Source organism: Podarcis muralis, chromosome 15 (assembly GCF_964188315.1).
Source record: "Podarcis muralis chromosome 15, rPodMur119.hap1.1, whole genome shotgun sequence".
In the NCBI taxonomy this organism is placed as follows: domain Eukaryota; kingdom Metazoa; phylum Chordata; class Lepidosauria; order Squamata; family Lacertidae; genus Podarcis; species Podarcis muralis.
In genome coordinates this window covers 44327336-44353150 of record NC_135669.1, presented here as the reverse complement: position 1 = coordinate 44353150, position 25815 = coordinate 44327336, and the positions used below count along the sequence as shown (strand labels likewise).

Below are 25815 nucleotides of genomic sequence, written 5' to 3'. Positions count from 1 at the left end.
TCTTCTGTTTCTGGCGGATCCTCCCCATTTGCCCCAAGAGCTCTGCAGCTGGATCGGGCCCATGGCCCACCTAGTCCTGACTCCTGCTCCCACGGTGACCCCAGAGGGACCAGAGTGAGCAGCAGCAACTCTCTGCCATTGAGATTCCCCGCGACTGCTACTCAAGAGTCATTTGCTTCTCCTTGCCTTCCGGGTATGGCGCCTGCAGCTGGGGAAAAAGAAAGACCCCAGCGCTCCAAACCTGGGGAACAGAATGCTCTCTCTCAAAAGCAGGGGAGCGGGGGGGGGGGAGCAAAGTTGGCAGCCCTCCCAAGCCGAAAGAAAGAAAGAAAGAAAGAAAGAAAGAAAGAAGAAAGAAAGAAAGAAAGAAAGAAAGAAAGAAAGAAAGAAAGAAAGAAAGAAAGAAAGAAAGAAAGAAAGAAAGAAAGAAAGAAAGAAAGAAAGCGAGGGGAGGCTCAGCCTGCAATAGAAGCGGGGAAGCGTCCCTCGACGGCAGAGGAGCGGAGGAAAGGAGCGAAGTTGGCAACCCTCCCGAGGCGGGGAGGGGAGGCGGAGAGCGCGCGGGGCGGGGAAGGAGGCGGAGAGGCGTGGCGTTGCCTTGCCTAGGCGAGCCTAAGTCGGCGCTGCACACAATAGGGAGAGGGGTCGCCCGGCAGGACCTGCGAGGCCGGCGGGCGCAGGAGGCGACAGGGGCGGCGCGGGGCCTGCGGAGGCGCCTCTCCCCGCCAGGCCGGCGGGACCATGCCGGGCTTCGACTACAAGTTCCTGGAGAAGCCCAAGCGGCGGCTGCTGTGCCCGCTGTGCGCCAAGGCCATGCGCGAGCCCGTCCGCGTCTCCACCTGCGGCCACCGCTTCTGCGACACCTGCCTGCAGGAATTCCTCAGGTCAGTCCCCGCGGAAGGAGGAGCCGAGCCGGGCCGGCCAGGGGGCGCGATCCGGGCGCAGGGAGACGGAGGCGCACGGCCCCTGAGCGCCTCTCCAAAGCGCGCTGGCTTGGAGAGCCCCGCTCGCGCGCCCTGGGCGCACCGCGCCGCCGCCGCCTCCTTTGTTCCGCGCCCGCTTCATTCCTCGGGAGAACTGGAGGGGCCCCCCCCCGCCTCCCTCGCTGGGGGCTCCCCCCATTTCCCAACACTTGGCTCGGCAGCGGCAAGCGGGATAGGCCGCTTCTCTGAGCGTGTGCAGAGTGCGGCGGCGCGGAGTCTTGCTGGGCTGCCTCCCTCTCCCACCTCCCTCTTTTCTATTGTTCTGCCTGCTGTTGTCTCACCTTGAAGGGTCCCTCCTGTCCTCGGTTGTCAAGGGCCTCGGAAAAAGAGGGGCGCCTTCTTCGCGGATGGTCGGCGATGAGCTGAGATAAAGCCTCTGTCTGCAACGGCAGTCTACCGCGAACTGTCTGCTGTTGGGAGCCAACGCTGGGGCCTGTTTGTGGATTTATTGCTGACCTCTGTTGGAAGCGGGATGCTGGGCTAGGTTGCGGGGTGGGTTTTTTTTGCGGAGGGGTCTGTTTGATCCAATAAGTCTCTTCTGCCTGTTGAAGCCAGCAAGGATTGACGTCTCCTTTCGTCCGAGGGTGACAAGCCAAAGAAAGCATTGCTTTGTGTGTTCTGGGCCTTGGGAAACAGGTTTGGGGGCTGCTCTGAGCCCCCCGGGCGTGGCTGAGGTTTGGGGTTATCTGTCCCTTAACTCCGTGATTTGAACCTCTGAACCAGAGTCCGGCTGGGTTGGACGCAGCACCCACCCAGCAGAGCCGGAGAGCCACAGTTGGGTCCTCAGTGCAGAACCCCACCCCCCTTTTGCAGTAGGCTAGCTGGATCTGTCTGCGTATAATTAAGGCGGCTTCCGTCCTCCCTTCCTGTTTAAATTCAGGACCATGAGGACTAGTGTCTTGCATTCTTTTTTAGGGAAAGGGCCGTAACTCAGTGATGAAGCACTTTCTGCTTTGCAGGCAGAGGGACCCAGTTTCAGTCCCCACTGGCATCTCCAGGTCGGGCTGGGAAACCCTCCCTGCCTGAAATCCAGGAGAGCCATTGCTGCCAGCCAGTGCAGACAATACTGAGCTAGATGGATCAGGTGTCTGGTTTGGGGAAGGGCCGTAGCTCAGTGACGGAGCCCCGGCTTTGCATGCAGAAGGTCCGAGGCACAGAATCCCTAAGTAGGGCTGGGGAGGAAACTTTGCAGAGCCACTGCTGCCAGTCAGTGTCGGCAGACACGGCTGAGCTAGCTGGAATAGCAGTCTGACACAACAGCTTCCCATGTTCCTGTTTAAATAAGCCCTTTTACTTGGAACGATGAGGACTGGCACCTTTATTTCTCAGGAAACTCTGGAGAGCTGTTGCTCCCATTGACCCCCAACATTAGCTACATGGGGTAGCAGGAGCCTGGTGATGTCCAAAGGGCCACATGCTGTTCCCCCGTCCTCTGGGAAGATGAGAATGCTCTTGGCTGGCAAATATTTATTGATATTTAATCTCAGAAAAAATGCAGGGCAAAGCCCTCTTGAGGCAGCTTCTGAAGTCAACTCAGACAATATAAAAGAATGTTTCAGATCTATTCCAAACAACCCAGTTGCAAAGCTATTTCTGTAAGGAAGACAACAAAGAAATAATAATAATAATAATAATAATAATAATAATAATAATAATAATAATAAGAGATACGAGAGCCCCCTTCAGATATCTGAAGGGAGCTGTTCAAGAGTGGAACGGATTTAATAGCCACCTGTCAGGGCTCCTTTGGCTGTCATTTCCTGTATTGCAAGAGGGGGTTGGCCTAGATGACCTTTGGGGGTCCCTTCCAACTCTACAAATAATAATAATAATAATAATAATAATAATAATAATAATCCTGGCCTGCTAACCAGCTAGCTCCCTCCTTCCCTCTAATCCCCCTCCCCGCCACCCCGTAAAGACCACCTAATCCCATTTAGCTCTTGCCCACCCCTGATTTCCCATTGCAATTACAAACATCTGCCTTTCCCCTTCCCTTCCAGTCCAAGGTTCAAGCCTCTCCCGCCGCTCAGGTGCCCTCTGGTCAGGCTGCTCCCTTGACTCTGCAAAGGCGTGACTCTGTATATGTTTGTGTTTCCTGGGTAAAGACAGTAAGTTTTCCCTGGGCGTTGAATAGTTAAGTGTTGGGGATCTGGGAGGGGCTGTAGCGACTGATCTCCTCTGCCCACCCCCCACCTCAAAAAGCTGGGAATTCTCTCTTTCTGCCAACCTCTCTTGTAATAAGATCTCTCTAACTAACAAGCAGGGACTGCTTGTCTGCTTAAGTGAATTTTTCTGGCCTTTGTAGAAAAGCTGCTAGGGGGGGGGGGGGTATGTAACGGCAGAGAGGCCTGCGAGGCAGGGGGGGCCCTTGCATGACTGGCAAGGGGGGGCGGGCGGGAGAGGTGCTTAGCATATTGGCACAAAGGTCGCTTTGCAGTTAGCCTCCTTGCAGCTTCCCAACAACCCTGCCAGGTTGGCCTTGGCTGTTTGCATTTTAGAGGCAGGGAAGGAAAGAAGAGAGGCAGTATTTGAGCATCATCCAGCGCTCCTCCCCCCCCCAAAAAAAACTTCCTGATCTTCTCAGAATCTGAGCTTTGGTGGAGAAGGGGGGAAGTTGATAAGCCGCCTGCATTCCTGTAATGTTTAACTTTCTTAGATGTCTGGCATTAACCAGGGATTTGAGGGGAGAAGGACTTACAGCTGTTGTGGCTGCAGGTGGGGTAAGAATCAAGCATTGCACCTGGGATTGCTAGTTCAGGGGACCCTGCAGGCTACTGGGCGGGGGCCCTTCCTCCCCACCCGCTTCACCTGGCTGCCAGGTAGCAGAACAATAGCCAGAGTTTTTGGGTCTGAGCTGAGATGGAAGCAGCTGGAGATACAAAGACCTGCTTGCTCTGTGCTGGGCCCAAAACTGCGACTAAGTGAGATATTTCAGGGTGTAAATGCTGCGAGCCCCTTTAAATCCTATGCTTAAGTTGTACAGGGGTCAGAATGTCCGGTTAGGACCCCAGGGAGACCAGCGTTCGAATCCTCACTCAGCTACGAAGCTCACTGGGTGTGTGACTTTGGAAGCCGGTCACTCACTCTCAGCCCGGCCTACCTCGCAAGGCTGTTGTGAGGTACACCGGCTTGAGCTCCTTGGGGTGGTGGGGGATAAAAATGCAATAAAACCATATATCTAGAAGACTTCCCTCCCCTTAGGATACATTTGCACCCAGCAGCCAACGAAGGCAAGCCCAGAAGTGTGCCGTGAGCACAAGACCACTCGTCCTGCCCCCAGGAACTGGTATCTGGGGGTGCAGTCAAACAGAGACCCCCCCCTCCACTTTGGGGACGCAGACATGCACAAAGCTTCTTTATTGCTCCAACTTTGCTTGGCACGTAGGCAAGCTTTCGGAGTTTCACAGAACTGTTAGTCAGCCGGGGACCGTTCCAGGTGTTCCGGAGAATGAGTGTGTGCGTCTGATCCATGGGCCTACTTATTCACGGAGCGGAAAAGACGCCCGCGAGGCAGATTGACAGCGGCTTTTCCAGTTCAAGAGCCCCGTCCTTGCGTAACCGTTTCCAGAGCGTTGCTACGAAAACAAAAACCGAGTTCTTGTGCGCACCTTGAAGGCCGGCGAGCCTTTTAAACCCACGGAAAGCCTTTGCTAGAATAATTGCGTTAGTCTCCCGGGTGTGGCACAGGCGTTTGGGTCGGCCGGTGCACTCTGCGTGTGTGTTTGGGTCATGGCAGTTTCGTGCGATTTCACAGCTGTCTTTGCAAGCCTCCTCTTACCTTGGGGGACTCAGGTTTGGCACTCCTTTGGTGAGTTCTGCGTGTTTCCAACCCTCTCTCCCCAAAGTGTTGAGGCTGAATCGATGCAATACATTTGTTCATTTGTTTTATTTACTGCATTTATATCCCGGGTTTTTCTCCAAGGAGCCCAAGGTGGCACCCATGGCTCCCCACCCATTTAATCCCCACAACAACATCCCTGCAAGGTAGGGTAGGCTGAGAGAGGCAGTGATTGGCCCCCAGTGTCAAACCCAGTGAACTTTGTGGCGATTTGAACCCTGGTCTCCCAGGTCCTACTCCTCATCTAGTCCCTACAACAACCCAGCGAGGGAGGTCAGGCTGAGAGTCAGTGACCGGCCCCCAAGGTCACCACTTGAGAGCTTCATGGCAGGGGGGGGGGGGAATTTGAACCCTGGTCTCTCCCAGGTTTTCATCCAATGCTCTGAACACTGCACACTGGCTTTCCGTGAACCGGTGTGTGCAATTTCCTAGGGACACTTCTTGTCTCTCTCTCTTAAAACATCCTTCTAGCTAATTTTTTCTGCTCCTTTGCAAACACCCTGAACCTTTCCTTTTTGGCTGCTGTTTTCCTGGGGTTCTGGGTTCAAGCCTTGCGGGGTGAGGGGATTTGACTAGGCATGTCTGTGCTTGCCTGGCCCTTGATGCACAACTGTGTGTGAGAGAGAGATAATGAGGGAGACATAAAAGGGTTTTGTGTTTTCAAGAATGCAGAAGGCATTTTTTCTCCCCTGACTTCCTTCATTCCACTGTGGCCTCCCCAGAGAGAGAGCAGATCCATAGGGGGCTGATTGGAGGGGGAGAGGCCCACAGGTGTGGGGAGGGGCAGAGTCAAGAGCCCAAAGCCAAGGAGCTGGATTCCACCCATAGGCTAGGAGATCCTGTGCCTGGGACACCAAAGGGTCACCCAATCCAACCCCCTGAATTGCAGTTGAAATCCAGCCCCCTCTTGTGGGTTGGGCTTGAGCTTGGAGTCAGGACACAGAAGGTGGAAAGAAGGGGGAGAGAAGAAGCTGCCTTTAGACCAACTCAGATCATTGGTCCATCTTGCTCAGCGCCAGCCACACTGACTGGCAGCAGCTCTCCGGGGTTTCCCCAGCCCTGCCTGGCTATGTTGTCGGGAGTTGAACCCGGCACCTTCTGTGTGCAAAGCTGAAAGTGCTTTACTTCCTGTACCTTTTAAAAAGAACGCAGGATTCTAGTCCTCATGGTCGTTGTGAGTAGGCGACTGATTTGAACAGGAGCAAAGGAAGCTGCCTCAATGGCACATAGGTCCAGCTAGCTCCTTAACTGCTTACACTGACTGGCAGAGGCTCTCCAGGGTTTCAGGCAAGGGGCACCCCCAGCCCTTCTGCATGCCAAGCAGCTGTCCTGGCACCCTGAAGACAGGCGATTGAGCCACCTTGCTGTTCCTACTTGGAAAATGGATGTAATCAGGCTCCCTTCCTGGGGTATTTTACCTGGAAGGAATGGTTAGGAGGTGATTTTTATGCTCAAAGGAGGGGGGCAGTGTCTCTCCCCCTGCAGAGCTCAGCTCCAGGGGTGCAAAGGGTTAAATCTAGAGGGTCTGGAAATTCCCAAGGTGGGGGTGCTGCGGATTAATCCCCACCACAGCCTGCTGGGCCCATCACACTTGGCTGGGCAGGGAATGCGCTGAGGCAGCAGCCTGGGAAGGGCAGAAAAACCGGTTCTCCCCCTCCCCAACCTTCAGCCATGCCAGATGGAGGTCACTCTGCCCCACAGCTGGGCTGCCTGCTCCCTCCAGCTTGCCTTTCAGCAGTTCTCCCCTCCCATGTTTGCATCGGCTCAGGGAGATGCACTCTGCATACGCACAGAGGCTTCCTGGGGCCGCTTCACCACACCCCCAGGCTGAGCACGGGCAGCGTCCTTTGTTCCTATTTCAATTAGGCCTTGATTCGGAACCATGAGGACTAGAACCTTAGTTCTCTCTTTTATTAAAAAAAAGGAAAGGGCCATAGCTCTGTGTGCATCCCCACATTTTTGGTGCCCCCTTGCCCCGAGACCCAGCTGGACTTGCAGATTGTGGGGGGCACACCCCTAGGCCAGTGCTCTGTTCCTTCAAGGTGCGAAGTGCTTGGGGAAGGGAGCGAGGAAGACTACAATTCCCATCACCCCTGACCACTGGTCCTGCTAGCTAGGGATCATGGGAGTTGTAGGCCAAAAACATCTGGAGGAAGCCTGATCTAGTGCCTTTAGCTAGTCCCAAGCCAGTCCTTTTATGCTCAGCCAAGGCTTCCAGTCTTCCCCCCCCCCAGCAATTCTTCCAAAAGCTTTGCCCCGATCCCTGCATTGCAGGGGGTTGGACTAGATGACCCGTGGGCCCCTCTCAGCCATGATTCTCTTATTCTGCCTGGCTTGCCTCAGAGAGCAAACTTTTGGGGCAACCTGCCGCCTCTCCGTGCCGCTGCCGTCATCACACTCAAACAAATGTGGAATCAAAGAATCGTGGCGTTGCTTAAAATGTATATAGAAAGTGCAGTGTAAGCGATGGAAGTCAATCAATGAAATTTTATTATTTTCATATTGAGATATTTGTAGAATAAACTTGGAAAAAATTCTTCCAACTTTTCTTTTTTTCTCTTTATTTTTTCTTTTCTTTTGTTGTTCCTTTTTTCATATATATATATATATATGTGCTTATTTGAAATATATATGTATGTATTTATCCAGCACCGAGGGCCTTCTGGCGGTTCCCTCACTACGAGAAGCCAAGTTACAGGGAACCAGGCAGAGGGCCTTCTCAGTGGTGGTGCCCGCCCTGTGGAACACCCTCCCACCAGATGTGAAGGAAAGAAGCAGCTAGCTTCTCTTTAAAAGACATCTGAAGGCAGCCCTGTTTAGGGGAAGTTTTTAATATTCAATGCTGTATTGTTTTTAACACTTGATTTGAAGCCACCCAGAGTGGCTGGGGAGACTCAGCCAGATGGGCAGCGTATAAACAATATTATTATTATCATCATCATTATCATCTGCAATACTTTGCTTATATTTTGTAACAATTATGTGAAATTAAAAAAATTAATAAGATTTAGAAGAAGAAAAAAAGAATTGTGGAGTTGCAAGGGACCCTGGGGGTCATCTAGTCCAACCCACCCTGCAGCGCAGGAATCCCAGCTGAATCACATCTCTTGGTTGGGGAGGAGAGGCAGTCGCCCGGCTACATGTGTGTGTTCCTTCCCAGACAGGTCACACACGCTGTGCCCGCAGGCCGTTGCTGCAAGTTTTTCCTTGCCAAGGATCATAGCTGCTTGGCACAGCGTATCCCGGCCAGAGGTGGCCCCAAAGGACCTCTGCGCTTTCCCGTTTGGCCGCCAGGCTCTGCTTGGCATGGGAGGGAGGGCAGCATGGGTGGCAGCTGATCTGACAGAGTTGAGCCAGAGCAGTAACTGGCACTGAAAATGAAGCTGGCCGTCTCGTAATGCCATCGCACAGACCTGTGGTGCAGCCACGTTTGGAACGCCATGGACCATCCTGGTCGCCTCGCCTCAAGAAGGAGATTGTCGAGTTGGAAAGGGGGCAGAAAGGGGAGACCGAAATGATTGAGGGGAGGGAGCGGCTCCCCTCTGAAGAAAGGGGGCAGCGTTTGGGACCTTCTAGCTTGGAGAAAAGGCGAGGAAGAGGCAACGCGATGGCAGTTTATCAAATTCTGCATGGCATCAAGGAAAGCGACAAGAGAGAGAAGTTTTCCTTCCTCTTTCATAACCTTAGAAGTCGTGGAGGAAGAGTCAGGAGAGGTCAAAGAAAGGACCTGGTCATGCAGAGTGTAGTTTCCAAACTGTGGAACTCACTGCCACAGGAGGGACTGACGGCCACAAACTGGGGTGGCTTTAAATGTGAACTGTACCAGTTCCTGGAGAAGAGGGCGATGGGTGGCTCTGCTCTGCCTCCACAGTCAGTCTTGCTTCTGAATGGCAGTTCCTGGACACCACGGGAGGGGACAGTTGCTCTTGTGTGCGAATCCTGTTCGCGGGTTTCCCTTTGGGTATCTGGTTGGCCACTGTGAGAACAGGAGGCTGGCCAAGGTGGGCCATTGGTTCTTCTTAGTGATATAAGGATTAGAGACCCAAGATGTAATTTTTTTATTTTAATAACATTTCAGTGTTTCACTTTATTTGCATATAACGGTTTATTTATTTATTTTTATTTTTATTGATAAAGCAAGAAAAAAAGAAAAAACAAAAATACCAAATTACACACAGGAATGACCATAGACACACAATTTTCTTAACAAACAATAAAACATATATTGGTCTTAACACCAAAGACCCAGCCTCCCATCTATTCCATATTTCGATTTCCTATTACTTATTGCCAATACAAACTTTTATCATAATTAAGCTTTTTCTTAATATATCTAATTCCTTATATCTACCTTGCAACTATTACTGAAGTTCCTCGAATGCTGCAACAGAATTTAAACTACTATATTTATCTTTCAAATATTCTTTGAAAACCTCCCATTTTGAAACAAATTCCTGTTTTGATTATGTAAGTTTTAGAACGCATTCAGCTTGAATTTGTCGCCTGCGGTTTGTCCCCCTCCCGCCACCTCCATTCCCACGTTACCTGACCTTCAAAGGGCAAAGGATGTTTTGCTCTCCTTGAAGCTCTCAGTGAGACGCAGGAAGAGGAGAGGGAGAGAAATTTATGACGCTGCTCCCTTCTTACTGAAGGTCTGGCTGCCTAGACGCAACTGTCCGATAAGCTGTATGTTGAGACCAAATGTTTTGGGACCTTGCTAGAAAGTTGACGCCAGTGTGGAGTCCTGTATCTCAGTCGGTCAAGCACCAGACTTTTAATCTCGGGTCCCACATTGGGCAAAAGATTCCTACATTGCAGGGGGTGGGACTAGATGACCCTTGTGATCCCTTCCTGTGATTCTGTGATCTTTGTATCTCATAACCTGTAACCTTTCCTGACGTATGTTTAAGAATGCATAGATGTTTTATGACTCTTTGCCGTGTTTGAACTACTATATAATCTTTTATAGGCACACCTCTGTTGGCACGTTGGGCTGAGCTCTGTCCTATTGCAATCCAGTCGTACCTTGGAAGTCGAACGGAATCCGTTCTGGAAGTCTGTGCGGCTTCTGATTGGCTGCGGGAAGCTCCTACAGCCAATCAGAAGCAACGGAAGCCCTGTCGGGCGTTCAGCTTCCGAAAGAACATTCAGAAACCGGAACAGTCACTTCCGGGTTTTGATCATTCGGGAGCCAAAACGTTCGAGAAGGTACGGCTGTAGAAATAAACGTTGGGTCCCTCCTGGACGCAGGTGGCGCTGTGGGTAAAACCTCAGTGCCTAGGACTTGCCAATCGAAGTGCAATTCGAAGTGAATTCTTACATTCTTAAGTTCCAGAGGAATCTCTGCCCCAGGGAGCTTACAGCTCATGGCAGACTTAGCTTGATCCCTGCTGCTGATCCATCGTGGCTTCTCTGTGATGGATACATAGGCCTAGTGGAGACCCAGATCACATGACCCCCAGGAGCCAAGTTCTCTGCTTGGTCCACAGCCCACTGGGCCAGGTGTCCTGCCCGTCATGGGCTCCCTGGCTCAGAGGAGAAGCTGAGGGCAGCACCATGCACAAGTGGCGCAACCTGGTGTGCTTGGCGATGCCGTTTGGAGGGGCTGCCGGCGTCAGAGTCCCCGGGTGCAAATAAGAGAGAGGAACTTTGGGCCGGCTGGTGTTTTGTTGGGCAAGAGCCACAGCGGCTCCACTCTCCCAGTAAAGTTACTGAGAATCGCAACCGGGGGGGGGGGGTCTTCCTCCCTCTCTCCCAACACCAGAACTTGTGGACCTGAGCGCTGGAAGGTTCAGGACGGAGAAAAGGAAACCCTTCTTTATGCAGCGCACAGTTAAACTCTGTAACTCCCTGCCACTGGAGCGATAGCCACCCACCGGAATGGCTTTCAAAGAGGATCAAATTTATGGAAGAGGAGGAGACTGTTAATAGCTGCAAGCCAGGATGGCTCCACGGTCAGAGGCGGCGATGGTGATGCAGCCCAGGACCCACGTACCTACGGGACCACCTCTCCTGGTATGCCCCGCGGAGGACCTTAAGGTCCACAAATAACAACACTTTGGAGGTCCCAAGCCTCAAGGAGGTTAGATTGGTTTCAAGTAGGGCCAGGGCCTTTTCAGCACTGGCCCCAACTTGGTGGAACGCTCTGTCACAAGAGACCAGGGCCCTGCGGGACTTGACATCTTTCCACAGAGCCTGCAAAACAGAGCTGTTCCGCCTGGCCTTTGGTTTGGACTCAGTCTGACCCTTATGTTTCCCTCCCCTTATGGTCTTGATCTATCGGCTACTTTAAAATGAGGCTGCATTTTAAATTGCATTTTAACCTGTGTTTTAAATTGGTCCCCCCCTCTTTCCCCCCCTATTATGTTTTTACTGTGATTTTATTGGTGTTAGCCGCCCTGAGCCCGGCTCTGGCCGGGGAGGGCGGGGTATAAATATAAATTATTATTATTATTATTATTATTTATTTATTAGCCCTGTTACTGCAAGCCGCAGAAGAGGAGAGAGTTGCTCTTGCGCCCGAATCCTGCTTGTGGGTTTCCCATTGGGGTGTCTGGTTGGCCCCTGTGAGGACAGGATCCTGGACTGGGTGGGGCCCCCTTTGGCCTGATCCAGGCGTCAGGCTCCCCTCCATCCTGCCGCAGTCTCACGTCTTGTTCTGGTGTGAAGCAGCTCTCTTGTCTCCTGGCCAAACCACAGACAAGGGCTTGGCTCTCTCCCTGCGCTGGCAGCCTCTTCTCGGATCCAGCCCCCAGCAGCTGCCTGGTTTTTCCCACAGCTGCCACCCCCGGTTTCAAGTTTCCTGGAGCCGGCAAAGTTGTTTTTCATCATCTGTCGGGCCGGCTTTGTTTCAGCAGCTCTAAAACACACAGCCATAAGCAGTGCTAGAATCGGAGTGTTGGAGGGGGACCCCAAAGGTCTTCTAGTCCAACTGCCTGCCCTGCAAATCGGAACATTGTGAGAGCCAGGCGAGGTCAGAGTTTTGGGTTTGGCGAGTAAAGAGGCAACACGACGGGAAATTTACGAATGGAGGATGCGAAGAGAGAAAAGCTCTTCTCATAACACCGGAACCATGTGGCCGTCGAACAAATCTGAACGCTGGAAGATCCAGGAGAGGGAAAAGGAAGGAATTAGTCACGTAGCACGGAGTTAAACTGTGGAACTCCCTGCCACAGGAGGCAGAGATGGCCGCCCACCTGTGTGATAGGAATTTGGAGGTCTTATATATAAGTTAAATGTTCATAAGTGTACCAACCAAGCATGTACATAGATCAGCACAGGAAGACCGACCTGAAACCATTTTGACTCCCAAACTGAGCAAATGTTTTCTCTGCAAGGTCAAAGGAAAATGGAAATGCCTCCCCATTGTCTTTTCCTTCACAAATCCTGTCTTAAGGGCACAGGATTTGGCTCCGGAACTAAGTATTTATCATTGCAAAAGACTGGCCAGGCAATCCAATCAAGTGACCATTAAACAGGTAACCTGGCAGACAGGAGGTAAACGAAGCACTCAGATTTCTGCTGTAGACCGCCCTTTCTGTGATGTAGGTATGATGTATCTGGGGGGTGGTCTTGGGTTACACCCCTTCTGTCGTGTATGTATGATGTTTCTGGGGGTGGTCTTGATCTACAGGGTGGCAATTTCAAAAGACCAGCATTGTTCTGGTCACCTCAGACTTGCTGCAGTAGCAAAATTTTAAAATGTAGTATTTTTGTTTTGCTTTGCTTTGAATGTGTCTGGTTGACCACCGCTTAGTTCAGATGCCAGGAGCACCCCAGCGGACTCCCAATTTGTGCCTAGCCAGCAGGCGTAGTAGATAGCGATGGATTATAGGACTCTGGGAGACCGGGTGCGAATCCCCACTCCGCCCATCTGGCAGCTCGCCAAGGCAACTTTGGGCTTTCTCAGCCTGGTCTGCCTCACAGGGTTGTTGTGAAATGGGGAGAGAGTTCTGTGGGGCAGCCCCCTAAGGTCCTTGGTGTGAAGGTGGGATGTAGACGTGATAACAAATAGGTCAGAGTGACCGTTTTTCAAATACACGGCACGAATTTACTTCTTATACAAATATTGCGGTACAGTATATGCAAATGTCTGGCTTATTTAAAACTATATAGAACCTTTATTCTCAAGAATAATGGAGCTCACAGGTGCAGAATACTTTTTTGAATATTAATCTTCCTTGTAAAAGGAATCGTTGTACGAGTTGATATTTATTTATCCTTTTGGAGCTTTGCTGTATCCTAGTACTTTTGTCCTTCCAGGCTGTGACGCTTTATGGTTTAATTATTTGCTTCTGTTTTGTGTGCACTTTCTGTTGCTGTTACCACTTTTTTAAAAACCCCACACAGATCAGAGAAAATAAAGGAAATCCCTGTTAGAGAGTCCTGGGGGGGGGGGGGGGGCGTGTATTAGGAAACATCTCACGAGACAGTTTGGAGCCCGGGTGGCCTAGTGGTTAAGAGTCTCAGACTAGGACCTGGGAGAGACCTGAGTTCGAATCCTCACTCAGAAGCCAGACCTTGGAAGCCAGTCACGGCCTCTCAGCCTGCCCTGGAGGGTTGTTGGGTGGATTAAATGAGGAGCGGGGAGAACTTTGTACACCAGCTTTAGCTCCTTGGGGACTAAAGGTGGGCTTTAAATGCCCCACTTTGGCCCCTGGGTCTCCCATTTCCTCTGCAAAGCCAGGACTGGAGTGTTAACTTTGCAGGGCCCCCGTGGCGTGAAGCTGGGGGGTGACACACAGTGGGAAATGGGGCAGGGCTTGGCCTGACAGATGTGACACTGGGATTAGCAGGATTTGGCCCTCTTCCCAGCTCGCTCTTGCTTCCGCCCGGTTGCTCCCGACTATTGAGGTTTGTTTGTTTTATTGCCCCGCCACCCTTGCGTGCCACTCCTGGGGCTCTGCTGCCGCCGCGGCAGGTGGTTTATGGGGCCGGCTGTGTCCCCCCACCGAGCGAGGATTTCAGACAGATGGAGGGGATTAGAGGAGCCCGGCTGCTTCCTCTCCCTGGCAGAGACCTCCCCAGGTAGAGAGGCAGGGAGCGTTTGCCACAAGAGCGGTTTCGGGAGACTTTTAGAAAGAATTTGCCTTCCGTTAGGTCCATTGAGCTCAGTGATGCCTGCACTGACTGGCAGCAGCGAATCTCCAGGGTTTCAGGCAGGGGGACGTTTGCCAGTCTCCGTGTATTATTATATTTCATTTTGTTTATAAATGATTGTAAAGGGAGGGGGGAGTGGTTTACGAAAAGGATAAACCTGTAAAATTATCACATAGGCAAAATTTAACAACCATAGCTGAAGACAACTCAAAAAGTTAAAACAGCCGTAGACCGAAAAGCAAGTGAGAATGTTTTGAGCTGGTACAGGGAATGGGCTTGCCTTGTATCAATAGGCAGGGAGTTCCAAAGTGCAGCTGCTGCTGCTGCCCAAAAAGATTTGAGTTCTTGCAAATGTGGAACGGGCATTGTGTGGCACCCGTTAACAGTGCCAGTTTCGCCAATCGAAGCGGGTGCATGGGCACAGATGGGAAGGGCGGTCTCTACTGGCAGATGCTGCTAGGAATTGAACCTTCTGCATGCAGAACACGTGTCCTAACACTGGCCCTTCCCCCCGATAAAACAAGTTCCCATTCCTCATGTTTCCAAGGAAAGTAATAACTCGTGCAAAATGAGGACAAATTGGTGAATGTGTTTTTATTGGCATGATATATGTGGGAGGGAGGACGCGGGTGGCGCTGTGGGTAAAACCTCAGCGCCTAGGACTTGCCGATCGTCAGGTCGGCGGTTCGAATCCCCGCGGCGGGGTGAGCTCCCGTTGCTCGGTCCCAGCGCCTGCCAACCTAGCAGTTCGAAAGCACGTCAGAGTGCGAGTAGATAAATAGGGACCGCTTACCAGCGGGAAGGTAAATGGCGTTCCGTGTGCTGCGCTGGCTCGCCACATGCAGCTTGTCACGCTGGCCACGTGACCCGGAAGTGTCTGCGGACAGCGCTGGCCCCTGGCCTCTTAAGTGAGATGGGCGCACAACCCTAGAGTCTGGCAAGACTGGCCCGTACGGGCAGGGGTACCTTTACCTTTACCTTTATATGTGGGAGATGCCTGGTTTTGTAGTGGGGAATATAGTCTATTGGGGGGGGTAGCTTAATTGGAAGAGCCATTGGGTGAGCTGCTGTGATGTCACAGAAGCTCCTGAGATGATCAGCTTCTCAACCTCTTCCTTTTCCTCCTGCAGCGAGGGGGTCTTCAAGTGTCCAGAGGACCAGCTGCCCCTTGACTACGCCAAGGTGAGTGCCCCCCACCCACCCAAAGAACCCCTTCCTTCTACTAGCTGAAACGTTGGTAGGCACCGAGGGCTACAAGGGGAGCCCTATTCCTCTCCCCCACTTGCCTCCCTCTCTCCTCGCCTAAGGACACCTGGATTGTACAGTAAAATCCATATTTAAAAAGTTAAAAATTAACCATTGTGGAAAGATACTATTCTTAATTGCCTCTCAGAATAGAAGCGCTTTTGTCAGGCATTTAAATGTTAGAACAGAAGGTGCTTCTTGTCAGTCACTCTTGACAGAGAGAGAGATTGTATTATTAATAATAATAATAATAATAATAATTTTTATTCATACCCCACCCTCCCCAGCCAAGACTCGGCTCAGGGCGGCTAACACCAAATATAAAACAATTGATTGAAATACAACTTGAAAACAAGATTAAAATACAACATTAAAATGCAGCCTCATTTCAGCAGAAACTCAAAAACTTTTTGGGGGATAAAAACGTCAAGTCTTCACCAAGGCCAACTATCCAGACTGGTCCGACTTGGGCCAGAAAAAAGCCAGGGAAGTCCCCAAGTAGGAGTTCCGTCACAGAAGGAAAGAGGAAAAAAATATATATATATAAATACTTTTAAACAAATAAATGGATCAATGAAACAAGGCACTCTGCGTGTGGTGGGTTCTGCATTCAGAACTCATCTCCGGCTGCCCCTTGAAAGCTGTCCTGCATTTTGTATTTTGTATTGTATTGTCCACTGAAATACAAAAAAACACACCACAGAACCCTATTTATGTACGCAACCACAGTGGCTAGGATTTTAATAGCGAAAACTGGAAAGGCGACTTAATCCCCAGTGGCAAGCAAACTTGCAAAAATGACTGGGAGAATAAGAGGAGACTTAAACCAGAAAGTCAACAAAGATTGGATAATATTGAAAGAATACCTTAGAAAGTATTATGATAATGCAAATCTCTTGACAGATTTGAAGTATAAGGAAATTATAAAAGTAAAATTTCTTTTGATAAGTAACAGAAAAGTAATAATAATGAAGTGCGTATAGATTAATAAAGTGTAAAAAGTACAATGAGATGAATCGGAAGTTAATGAGATGATGTTGTTACCGTATTTTTCGCACGATTGGACGCACCGGACCATAGGACGCACCTAGTTTTTTGGGGGGGAAATAAAGGAAAAAAATTTTCCCTTTATTTCCCCCCCAAAAGCAGGTCAGGGAAACTGAACCAGGTCGAGGAACAGCGGGATAGTGGCGCTGCGCCTCCCTGCTGTCCCCCGAGCTTGTGGGGCTGGCTGATGTCTGCCTAGCGCGCAGGGCGCTCTGCTTCAGGGCGCCCCACCCGCCGGGCGGCAGGCTGCTATCCGCAGCGTGGGGAGCCTTGCGGGGAACTCCTGCAAGGCTCTCCACGCAGCGGATGTGTTCCCGAAGCGCCGGGCGCTCTGCTTTCAGGGCGCCCGACGCTCCGGGAAGCAGGCTGCTATCCGCAGCTTGGGGAGCCTTGCGGGGAACTGCTGCAGGGCTCCCCAAGCTGCGGGTGTATGCCTGGCACGAGGGGCGCTCTGCTTCAGGGCGCCCCTCGCGCCGGGCGGCAGGCTGCTATCCGCAGCGTGGGGAGCCTTGCGGGGAACTCTTGCAAGGGTCCCCACACTGCGGATGTGTTCCCGAAGCGCCGGGAGCTCTGCTTTCAGGGCGCCCGACGCTCCGGGAAGCAGGCTGCTATCCGCAGCCTAGACACGGCTAGCAGAGCGCTAATCCCGAAGCTTGGGGCGTGCGGAGCTCAGCGCGCCCCAAGCTTCTGGGCGCCGGCAAGGTCTCCGCTAGCCGTCTAGCGGAGACCTTGCCGGCACCCAGAAGCTTGGGGCGCGCTGAGCTCCGCACGCCCCAAGCTTCGGGATTAGCGCAGTGGTCCGCTAGCCCTGGGAGAGCCGCGCGACGTCGCGGGGCTCTCCCAGGGCTAGCGGAGACCTTGCCGGCACCCAGAAGCTTGGGGCGCGCTGAGCTCCGCACGCCCCAAGCTTCGGGATTAATGCAGCGCTCCGCTAGCGGTGGGAGAGCTGGGTCTCCCACTGCTAGCGGATAGCTTCCTGAAGCCTGGAGAGCGAGAGGGGTCGGTGCGCACCGACCCCTCTCGCTCTCCAGGCTTCAGCGAAAGCCTGCATTCGCTCCATAGGACGCACACACATTTTCCCTTGCTTTTTAGGAGGGAAAAAGTGCGTCCTATGGTGCGAAAAATACGGTAGTTAGTGTCTGTGTTTGTTTCTGTGGAGTTTATGTCCTGTTTGTGTTACGTGTAAATTGTTTTGTAATAAATAATTGTTTTAATCAAAAGAAGGAAAGAAGGCTATCCTGCAAGTGCTTTTTTGCGTCTCATATTTCCCCCTTCCTTTCCCAGATCTACCCAGACCCAGAACTGGAGGCCCAGGTCCTGAGCTTGACCATCCGGTGCATACACAGCGAGGAGGGGTGCCGCTGGAGCGGGACCGTCCGCCATCTGCAGGTGAGGAGACAGGCTGGAAAAACCAGAGATGGGGAGCCCTCAGCCCTCCTGGTATTGGTGTGGTATGGCGCTTGTCTTCCCTTGACCTAATGTGGTCCAGCCCTTAAAAAGTAAGGTTAAGGTTGTAGTCCTCATGGTTTTGCATAAAGCACTGTGGATCAGAGAGCTGGGCTTCAGTCCTTAAAAGTAAGGTTACGACTGTCGTCCCCACGGTTCTGGACCACAGAGCTGGGGCCCATTCCTTAAAAAGGAAGTTTTTTTAGGTTGTTATTTATACTTTCCCAATTTATACATTTCATTAGTTTTACAATCAATTTGACATTCCAGCATTTGACTTCCTTCCCCCTCTTTCGGCTGTTCCTTAAATTTATTTCTTCATATCTTCTGCATATCCAAGTTTGTTTAACTTGCTCATTTTATTATCTACTGCAGATATATACTCTTTTAAAACTGCAGGTTATTACACTAATCCTGCTAATGTTTTTCTCTGTTTACAATTTATCTGTTAATATTCAATCAACCATTTCCATTCTTTTACAAAAAGTTTGTTATCTTGATTTCTTCTTCTTCCAGTGAGTTTCGCCACTTCTGCATTATTCCATAAGTTTTTGTATCCATTCTTCATTTGCTGGGACATCTTTTTAACAATTTTGGGCAAGTGACATTCTTGCTGCTGTAGTAGCTGACATGAATAAATTTCTATACAATTCAGGTAGTTCTGTCCCTATAAGTCCTAAAACTTTTAGGAAGTTAAGGTGGTAGTCCTCATGGTTCTGGATTAAGGGTTTGAAATAGGATCTCCTTGGCAGAGTCAGACCATTGGCCTGTCTAGCTCAATATTGCCTACACTGGCTGGCAGCAGCCCTCCACAAAGGATATCTTAGCTTAGACCTTCCTGGGAATCAAACCTGGTGGCCCTGGCTTCCCTGACCTGTGTGAAGAGGGCTGGGGAAAGGAAGAAGTTTTCTGGCTGACCCCCCCCCCCAATCCTGCGCCCCCCCTTTCTTGCCCAGGTGCACCTTGGGACGTGCAGCTACAACGTGGTGCCCTGCCCCAACCGCTGTGGGGCCAAGCTGAGCCGCCGGGACCTCCCGCCCCACGTGCAGCACGACTGCCCCCAGCGCCACCTCAAGTGCGAGTTCTGCGGGGCCGACTTCACGGGGGAAGCCTACGAGGTGAGGAGGCGGGGCCGGAGGGGCGGGGCTTGGGAAATGGGGCGGGGCCTCTTGGCCATGGGGCAGCCGTGGAGCGAAACTGGGGGGCCCGTTTCCGTTGTCAGGATAGACCCTCGTCCAAAAGGCACCCGCCTCAGGCCACTCGCCAGCCCTGCTGAGCTGCTGCCATTGGCTGAGCTGCTGTGATGTCACAGAGCTCCTCGGAATGTCAGGAGCATCTAAGAGGCGAGGAAAGGCTTGGTATTAGAATGGGGAGACGGGTTGTGAGGTTGGTTTGTTTTGCAAGGGGCGAGAGGCCAGTTTGGCTGAGATTTAGCCCAGAGAAAGAAGAGAAGCTCTGTCACCTCCAGAAGTCCGTTCATCTTCCAAATTTATTAAATCCATTTTTATTTTTTAAAAATTCATTAAAATGTCACAATGCAGTGCTTGGAGTTTGAGGGTCTGTTTGTATGTTTACTTTCTGATTTTTGAGTTGAGCAAATGGTCAGAAAGACAAAACAGGTCTATGTCTGTGCAATAACTGTCATGCAGTGATTCGCTATTGTGCACTTTTAATGAATTTTTTTAAAAAATGGATTTAGTAAATTTTTATTTGTATGTTTTCACTGCCAGCATGCCAGTGATCTAACATATATTTAAATGTAAATAAATGGGGGGGTGGCTGGAAAACCAGGGAGAGATCCTGAGCTACAGACCTTCGCCTAAAAAAATAATAATAATTGAGATTCCTGGTCCTCATGGGTCTCAGTTAAGGAACACAGGAAGCTGCCAGACCTTTGGCCCTCCTAGCGAGATGTTGTTCACACTGACCGGCAGCAGCTGTCCTGGGTTTGTGGCCGGGACTCTCCCCAGCGCTGCCTGGAGTTGTTTTGAACCTGCCAAGCAGCCGCTCTGCCCTTGAGCTGTGGCCCTTCCCGCAGAGAGGATGCCCAGGCAGGAGGGGTCCTTCTGGTGCCCCTCCCTCTGTATTAACCCCGTGGCCTCTCCCCCTCTTCCCCCCCAGAACCACCAGGGCCTCTGTCCCCAGGAGAGCATCTACTGTGAAAACAAGTGTGGTGCCCGGATGATGCGACGGCTGCTGTCTCAGCACATGCTCTCTGAGTGCCCCAAGCGCACGCAGCCCTGCGGCTACTGCAGCAAGGAGTTCCTGTACGACACCATCCAGGTGGGAGCCGGGAGAAGGCGGGAGCTGTGCCAGGGGCGCCGGGGGGTGGGAGGACCAGAGGAGCCCTTGGCAAGCTCCAGAACATAGCAGAATGGCTTCTTTCCCTTTAATTTGCTCTTTTAAATTATTATTATTATTATTATTATTATTATTATTATTTATACCCTGATTTCCCCAGCCACTCTGGGCAGCTCACAACATTTCTAAAAACATCAAGCATTAAAAACCTCCCAATACAGGGCTGCTTTCGTTTCCTTATTTACATTAGTTTTCCAAATCTTACTGTATTATGAATTTAGATTCAGATAGGAAGCTGTGTTGGTATGACGCAGAAGAAATAAATTTTAAAAATTGTCCAGCAAACTTAGTTGGTCTCTAAGGTGCTACTGGACATTTTTTTAAAAAAAATTATTTCATCTGTATTATGAAAAACTTTAATAAAAAAAGTCTTACATCAAGCATTAAAAAGCTCCTAATACAGGGCTGTTTTCTTTTTCTTATTTACATTAGTTTTCTAAATCTTACTGTATTATGAAAAACCTTAACAAAAATCTTGCATCAGGATTTAGTAGAACTGTTAATAGAGTGCAGGATTTGCAGCTAGAGAAGCCTCCCAACCTTCGAAACCTCCCAGGAATCCTAGAATTGCAGAGCTGAAGAGGGAACCCCCCCCCCAGGGGGTCGCCTATTCCACCCCCCTTGCAAACTGTCTCGGAGTTTGTCTGAATCCTCTTCCTCCGCTCCCCCAGAACCACGAGTACCAGTGCCCGCGTTACCCCGTGCCTTGCCCGAACCAGTGTGGGGTGCCCAGCATCGCCAGGGAAGACCTCAGCGGGCACTTGAAAGAGAACTGCACCACGGCGCTGGCGCTCTGCCCCTTCAAGGAAGCTGGCTGCAAGCACCGGGTAAGGCCTTCCTCCTCCCTTCGCGCAGCCTTTCCTTTACTGCTGTGCCTGCCCCTCACCCCAGTCTCGCTCTCTGACAAGGCCCGGCATCCAAAAACCCTCTCTGCTGCCCTTTCAGAGTTACTGCCGTGTTATTTTCAGAGTCATTGCCATGGCCAGCTCTACCTCACAGGGTTGTTGTGAGTTTAAGGGGGAGAGCTGTGTACACTGCCTTCAGCTCCGAGGGGGGAATGTAATAACAGAGAATGAGAGGGATGTTTAAAAAAAAGGGGGACAGGTTTTCTGAAATGGGGAGGTCCATTTTTGAAACCTGTTTTATCCATTTTTCTTGGTCCCCAGAAGCAATTTTCCTTCTTTTAGCAATGGGTGCCCAGTTCCCATTTTATTTGTGGGCATTCTCAATTAACTAGAAGGGTTTTTGAGGACTGTGTTAAAGATCATTGCAGGTTTGGGACAGGTCCTCCTTCACCGCAGGGCTGTCGTTGACTTGTTGGACCCCGCTGCTGCCTCAGGATGTGTCTGACAATGGCCGTGGGCTGTGAGGGCTTTTAATAAAGGGGGGTTAGGCAAATTTGTGGAACGGGAAGAGGCAATCAAAGGCTGCTTGGTGTGGAGGCTCAGTGGAGCCGCCAGGACGCAGAACAGTCTACCTCTGAATGCCAGATTCTGGGGCAAGTGAGGAGAAGGCAGCTGCTTGGCCACTGGAGGAAACGAGAGGAGTCTGGTTGCTGGATAACAACCCTTTACAAAGAAAATAAAACAATAAAATTATCACTAAAGCGGCTCTTTAAAACACCCCAAAGATAAAATCAACAACAAACTAGAAACAAGTTAAAACTTCTCCCAGCTTTCTAAACATCTGGGTAGGCTTGTTTAGACAAAAATGTCTCCAGCTTGCGCCGAGAAGAGGACGGCAAAGGCTCCTGCCTGATCTCAAGAGGCAGGGAGTTCCAAAGTGCAGGTTCTGCCACACTAAAGGACCACGTTCTTATAAATGCAGAAGGGGTCTCACATGGCAGAGGTGGCAATTCTGGTTCTCCCAATCGAAGAGGCCTGGATGAGGTAAACGGATCTCACAGGCAAATTGGCCGCAAGTTGTTAAGGGCTTTGTATATTAATAGCAACGCCTTGAACTTGGTCCGAAAGCAAGTGCAGTTCTCTGAGCACAGGAGTTAAGTGCCAACAAGGCCTCCCTCCTGTCAGCAACTGGGCTGCAGCATCCTGCTGCAATGGAAGCTTCCGGATCAGGAGCGAGGGAAGCCCTGGTTAGAGCTCATTGCAGTAGTCCCTGCGCAAGAAAGGCAGGAGGGGGAAGCGGTGGCCACAATCTTGGCTGGCTTTGAAAGAGGACTAGGCAGATCCAGGGAGGAGGAGAAGGCTGCTGATGACCACCAACCAGTCAGAGGCAGATCCTGCTAGCAGGTTTCCCATAATAATCATCTGGCTGGCCACTGTGAGAACAGGAATGTTGCGCTAGCTGAGCAACTGGCCTGAAGCAGCGAGCTGTTCTTACACGCAGGTCGGTCTTGTGTTCGAATCCTGCTTGCGGGCTTCCTTCCAGGGGGCATCTGGTTGTGAGAAGAGGAGGCTGGGCTAGGTGGGACCATGGCTGATCCTGCCCGGGCTCCTCTTCTTACCCTTGACCCGAACTACAGAATTCAGTGTTTGGAGACGCTTGCTTTTGTCCGGTTTCCTAGTCCTCGTGATTCTGTAAGGATCAGGCGGGCCGCTGCCGTGATCCCGGCAGCCTGGCCTCTCGTTCTTACGCTGTCCCCGGTCTCTCTCCTCCTCCCCGCAGTGCCCCAAGCTCTCCATGAGCCGCCACCTGGACGAAAGCACGAAGATGCACCTTGGCCTGATGTGCGCCCTGGTGGCTCGCCAGCGGCAGGAGCTGGGGGACCTCCGCCGCGAGGTGGAGGAGCTGGCGGTGGGCAGCGAGGGCGTCCTGATCTGGAAGATCGCTGATTACGCCCGCAAGCTGCAGGAGGCCAAGGCCCGCAGCAACTTCGAGTCCTTCAGCCCTCCCTTCTACACCCACCGCTACGGCTACCGGCTCCAGGTCTCTGCCTTCCTCAACGGGAACGGCAGCGGCGAGGGCAGCCACCTCTCGGTCTACATCCGCGTCCTGCCCGGCCAGTACGACAACCTCCTGGAGTGGCCCTTCGCCTACCGGGTCACCTTCTCCCTGCTGGACCAGAGCGACCCCTCGCTCTCCAAGCCGCAGCACATCACCGAGACCTTCCTGCCGGACCCCAACTGGAAGAACTTCCAGAAGCCCGGGGCGGGGCGCACGTCCCTGGACGAGAGCCTGCTGGGGTTCGGGTACCCCAAGTTCATCTCCCACGAGGACATCAAGAAGCGCAACTACGTGAGGGACAACGCCGTCTTCATCAAGGCCTCGGTGGAGATCCCCCAGAAAATCATCTCCTGAGCGCCTTCGTCCCTGGAAAGACGGGATTAAATCGGTTCCTGCTTTGCAACGGGTCAGACTGGAGGAGCCTTGGTGCGCCCTTGAAACTCTACAAGTCTGTGATTATATGGTTCTCTGGAGCTTTTTAAGCAGAGATTTTTTGGGTAGGGGGGTTCTCTAGCTGTGATTCCTGCATTGGACTAAATGGACCCTGGAAGTCCCTTCAGACTATGATTCTCCGGAGTGCTGCATCGGAGTTTTGCATCTGAAAATATTGTACTCTTGTCTTGCCCAACTTGCCCTTTGTAATCCTGACCTCTGGATGGATTCTCAGCCTCCCCACCTCCTGAAATGGTGCTAACTTGCTACAGCTCAACGAGGAAATCCTGCCTGCCTTGAGACCATCTCCTCCCCACCCCCCCACCCACCCCCCAAAGCAGCTGGGCTGCCTCTGTTTTCCTCCCCCCCAAAAATAATAATTCCTCAGCTCCTCTGTTTTCCTCCCCCCAAAAAATAATAATTCCTCAGCTCTCCTTCCAGAGCATCCTGCCCTGGTCTTTCTCCTTTGGGTCTTGGGTTCAAGAGGCAGGAAGAATGCTTGACCCTTTCCCCCATGGCAAACGCCGGGGTTGGCTTTGGGGGGTGCAGGGGGGAGGGGGGGTCCCCCAGTGAGAGAGCACTGGGGCTTTTGGCTTTGTGATGGGCCAGTCTTCCACCAGATCCTCCTTCTCTCCCCCCACCAAAAAAGCCAGCTTTCCTAGCCATAGTCCTGGGAAGAATGTGTCCCAAAATGGGGGCCTGTCTGTCTGTCTGTCTGTCTGTCTGTCTTTCTTTCTGTCTGTCTCCCTCGGTGGTCTCTCAGGGATGCCCTGCAATTGCTTTGGACGGACACTGGAGAAGGTTGAGGCCCCTTCTACCTTCCAGGTACGGCCACCGGTCAGCATCTCGAGGCTACTGACCCCAATAATCTTCCCTCCTTGTGCCTAGACCCCTTTGCCTCCCACTCAGTTGCCTGGATTGATCTCCTGTTTAGCGGGGGGAGCAGTAGGGCAGGGAGAGGAGCCCCCCGCCCCCCTACTCCATCACAGAGCCATATTTTGTACAGGGAGCCCCAGAGTCTTTGAGTGGATCTGGTCCTCTTCATCCTCTGTCCTGTTTTTGGAATCAGTTTTCTCCCGCAGGGGTGTTAGGGAGGAGCAGCTGCGATTTCTGCTCCTGACTTCCTTTCTCTGCCTCTCTCAGTCTCTGTGTGTTTTTTTAAAATAAACAATTTCGTGTATTTATTAACCAGGCTCTTCTTCCTTACGTGAGGGTCTTACTCTGCTTGCTGACTCTGAAAGGTCTGACTTAGACCAGTGGATCCCAAACTTTTTTGGGCAGCTGGGGAGGGGGTGGAAACTCAGTGCCCCCTACCCTGAAAAAAGCATTGTTCAGAACAGTGGTCTTACTACCCACTGAGGAGGATAATAAGCACCATAAAATTTTAAAACGGTCACAATTAATTGCACATTTGCTCAAAATCCAGTTAAAACTATTTAGTTTAATTAAGTCGACAGAATGGATGAAGTTGATCCGGTAATACCAGCTTTTCAAAGTCTGAGAGGCATTTATGCCTCCAGCCGACCCCTTTCCTCTTAGATCCCACCAAGGTCATCCACTGCCCCCCCCCCAGGAGGCAAGATGCACCCACTTGGAAACCACTGCACTAGATGGCCTTTGGCTGGTGGCGCTGTGGGTTAAACCATAGAGCCTAGGGCTTGCCGAGCAGAAGGTTGGCGGTTCGAATCCCCGCGATGGGATGAGCTCCCATTGCTCGGTCCCAGCTCCTGCCAACCTAGATGTTTGAAAGCACATCAATGTGCAAGTAGATAAATAGGTACCGCTCCGGCGGGAAGGTAAACGGCGTTTCCATGCACTGCTCTGGTTCGCCAGAAGCAGCTTAGTCCTGCTGGCCACATGACCCGGAAGCTGTATGTCGGCTCCCTCGGCCAGTAAAGCAAGATGAGCGCCGCAACCCCAGAGTCGTCCACGACTGGACCTAACGGTCAGGGGTCCCTTTACCTTTACCAATGACTTGCCAGTGGGGGGGGGAGAGCCCTCGTAGTCGTGCTGTACCCCCCCTTGTGCTGCATTGGGGGGGCAGCCCATTTAGCTCCCAGCAGTAAAGGGAGCTGCCTCCAGGCTTTGCACATGTGTCTTGGTGTGCAGAAGGTTCAATCCCAGGGGGCTGGGAGAGTCACTGCAGAAAGCTGCTGCCAGTCAGTGTAGACAACACTGGGCTAGATGGACTGGCAGTCTGGGAGAAGGCAGCTTCCCGTGTTCCTAATTCTCCCCGTTGCCAGACCTTTCTCCAGCTGTGTGTTGAGGAAGAGGGGAGAGGGGGCCAGCCATGTTCCCAGCTCCTCCGCGCTGGCCATTGTTGCTCCTGCCTTGGGGCTGGGAGGTTGACATCCTGCTCCTTAAATTACAGAACCTCCTTGGGCTGTGATTTCCTCCTGCTTCTGTGCCAAGGGGCCGCAGGCCGGCAGCGGTTGTGCCAGGCAATAACTGCCTTTG

The 25815-nt window shown here is 51.8% G+C and overlaps 2 protein-coding genes across 2 annotated transcripts in view; both read left to right on the top strand.

Moving 5' to 3' along the window:
* NEK8 (NIMA related kinase 8) overlaps positions 1 to 17536 on the top strand; it is a 49984-nt gene extending 32448 nt beyond the window's left edge. The window contains exons 16-17 of the transcript XR_003703826.2: positions 15054 to 15105; positions 17500 to 17536. The gene's annotated coding sequence lies outside the window, so the exon portion shown is untranslated. The remainder of the gene's footprint in view (positions 1 to 15053; positions 15106 to 17499) is intronic.
* TRAF4 (TNF receptor associated factor 4) lies at positions 612 to 24546 on the top strand. Its single transcript, XM_028707467.2, has 7 exons — positions 612 to 884; positions 15054 to 15105; positions 17500 to 17604; positions 18618 to 18779; positions 19783 to 19944; positions 20694 to 20849; positions 22648 to 24546. The coding sequence occupies exons 1-7, from the start codon at positions 742 to 744 to the stop codon at positions 23278 to 23280; spliced, it is 1413 nt and encodes a 470-aa protein (XP_028563300.2). The 5' UTR covers positions 612 to 741; the 3' UTR covers positions 23281 to 24546.
* The last annotated feature ends 1269 nt before the right edge of the window (positions 24547 to 25815 follow it).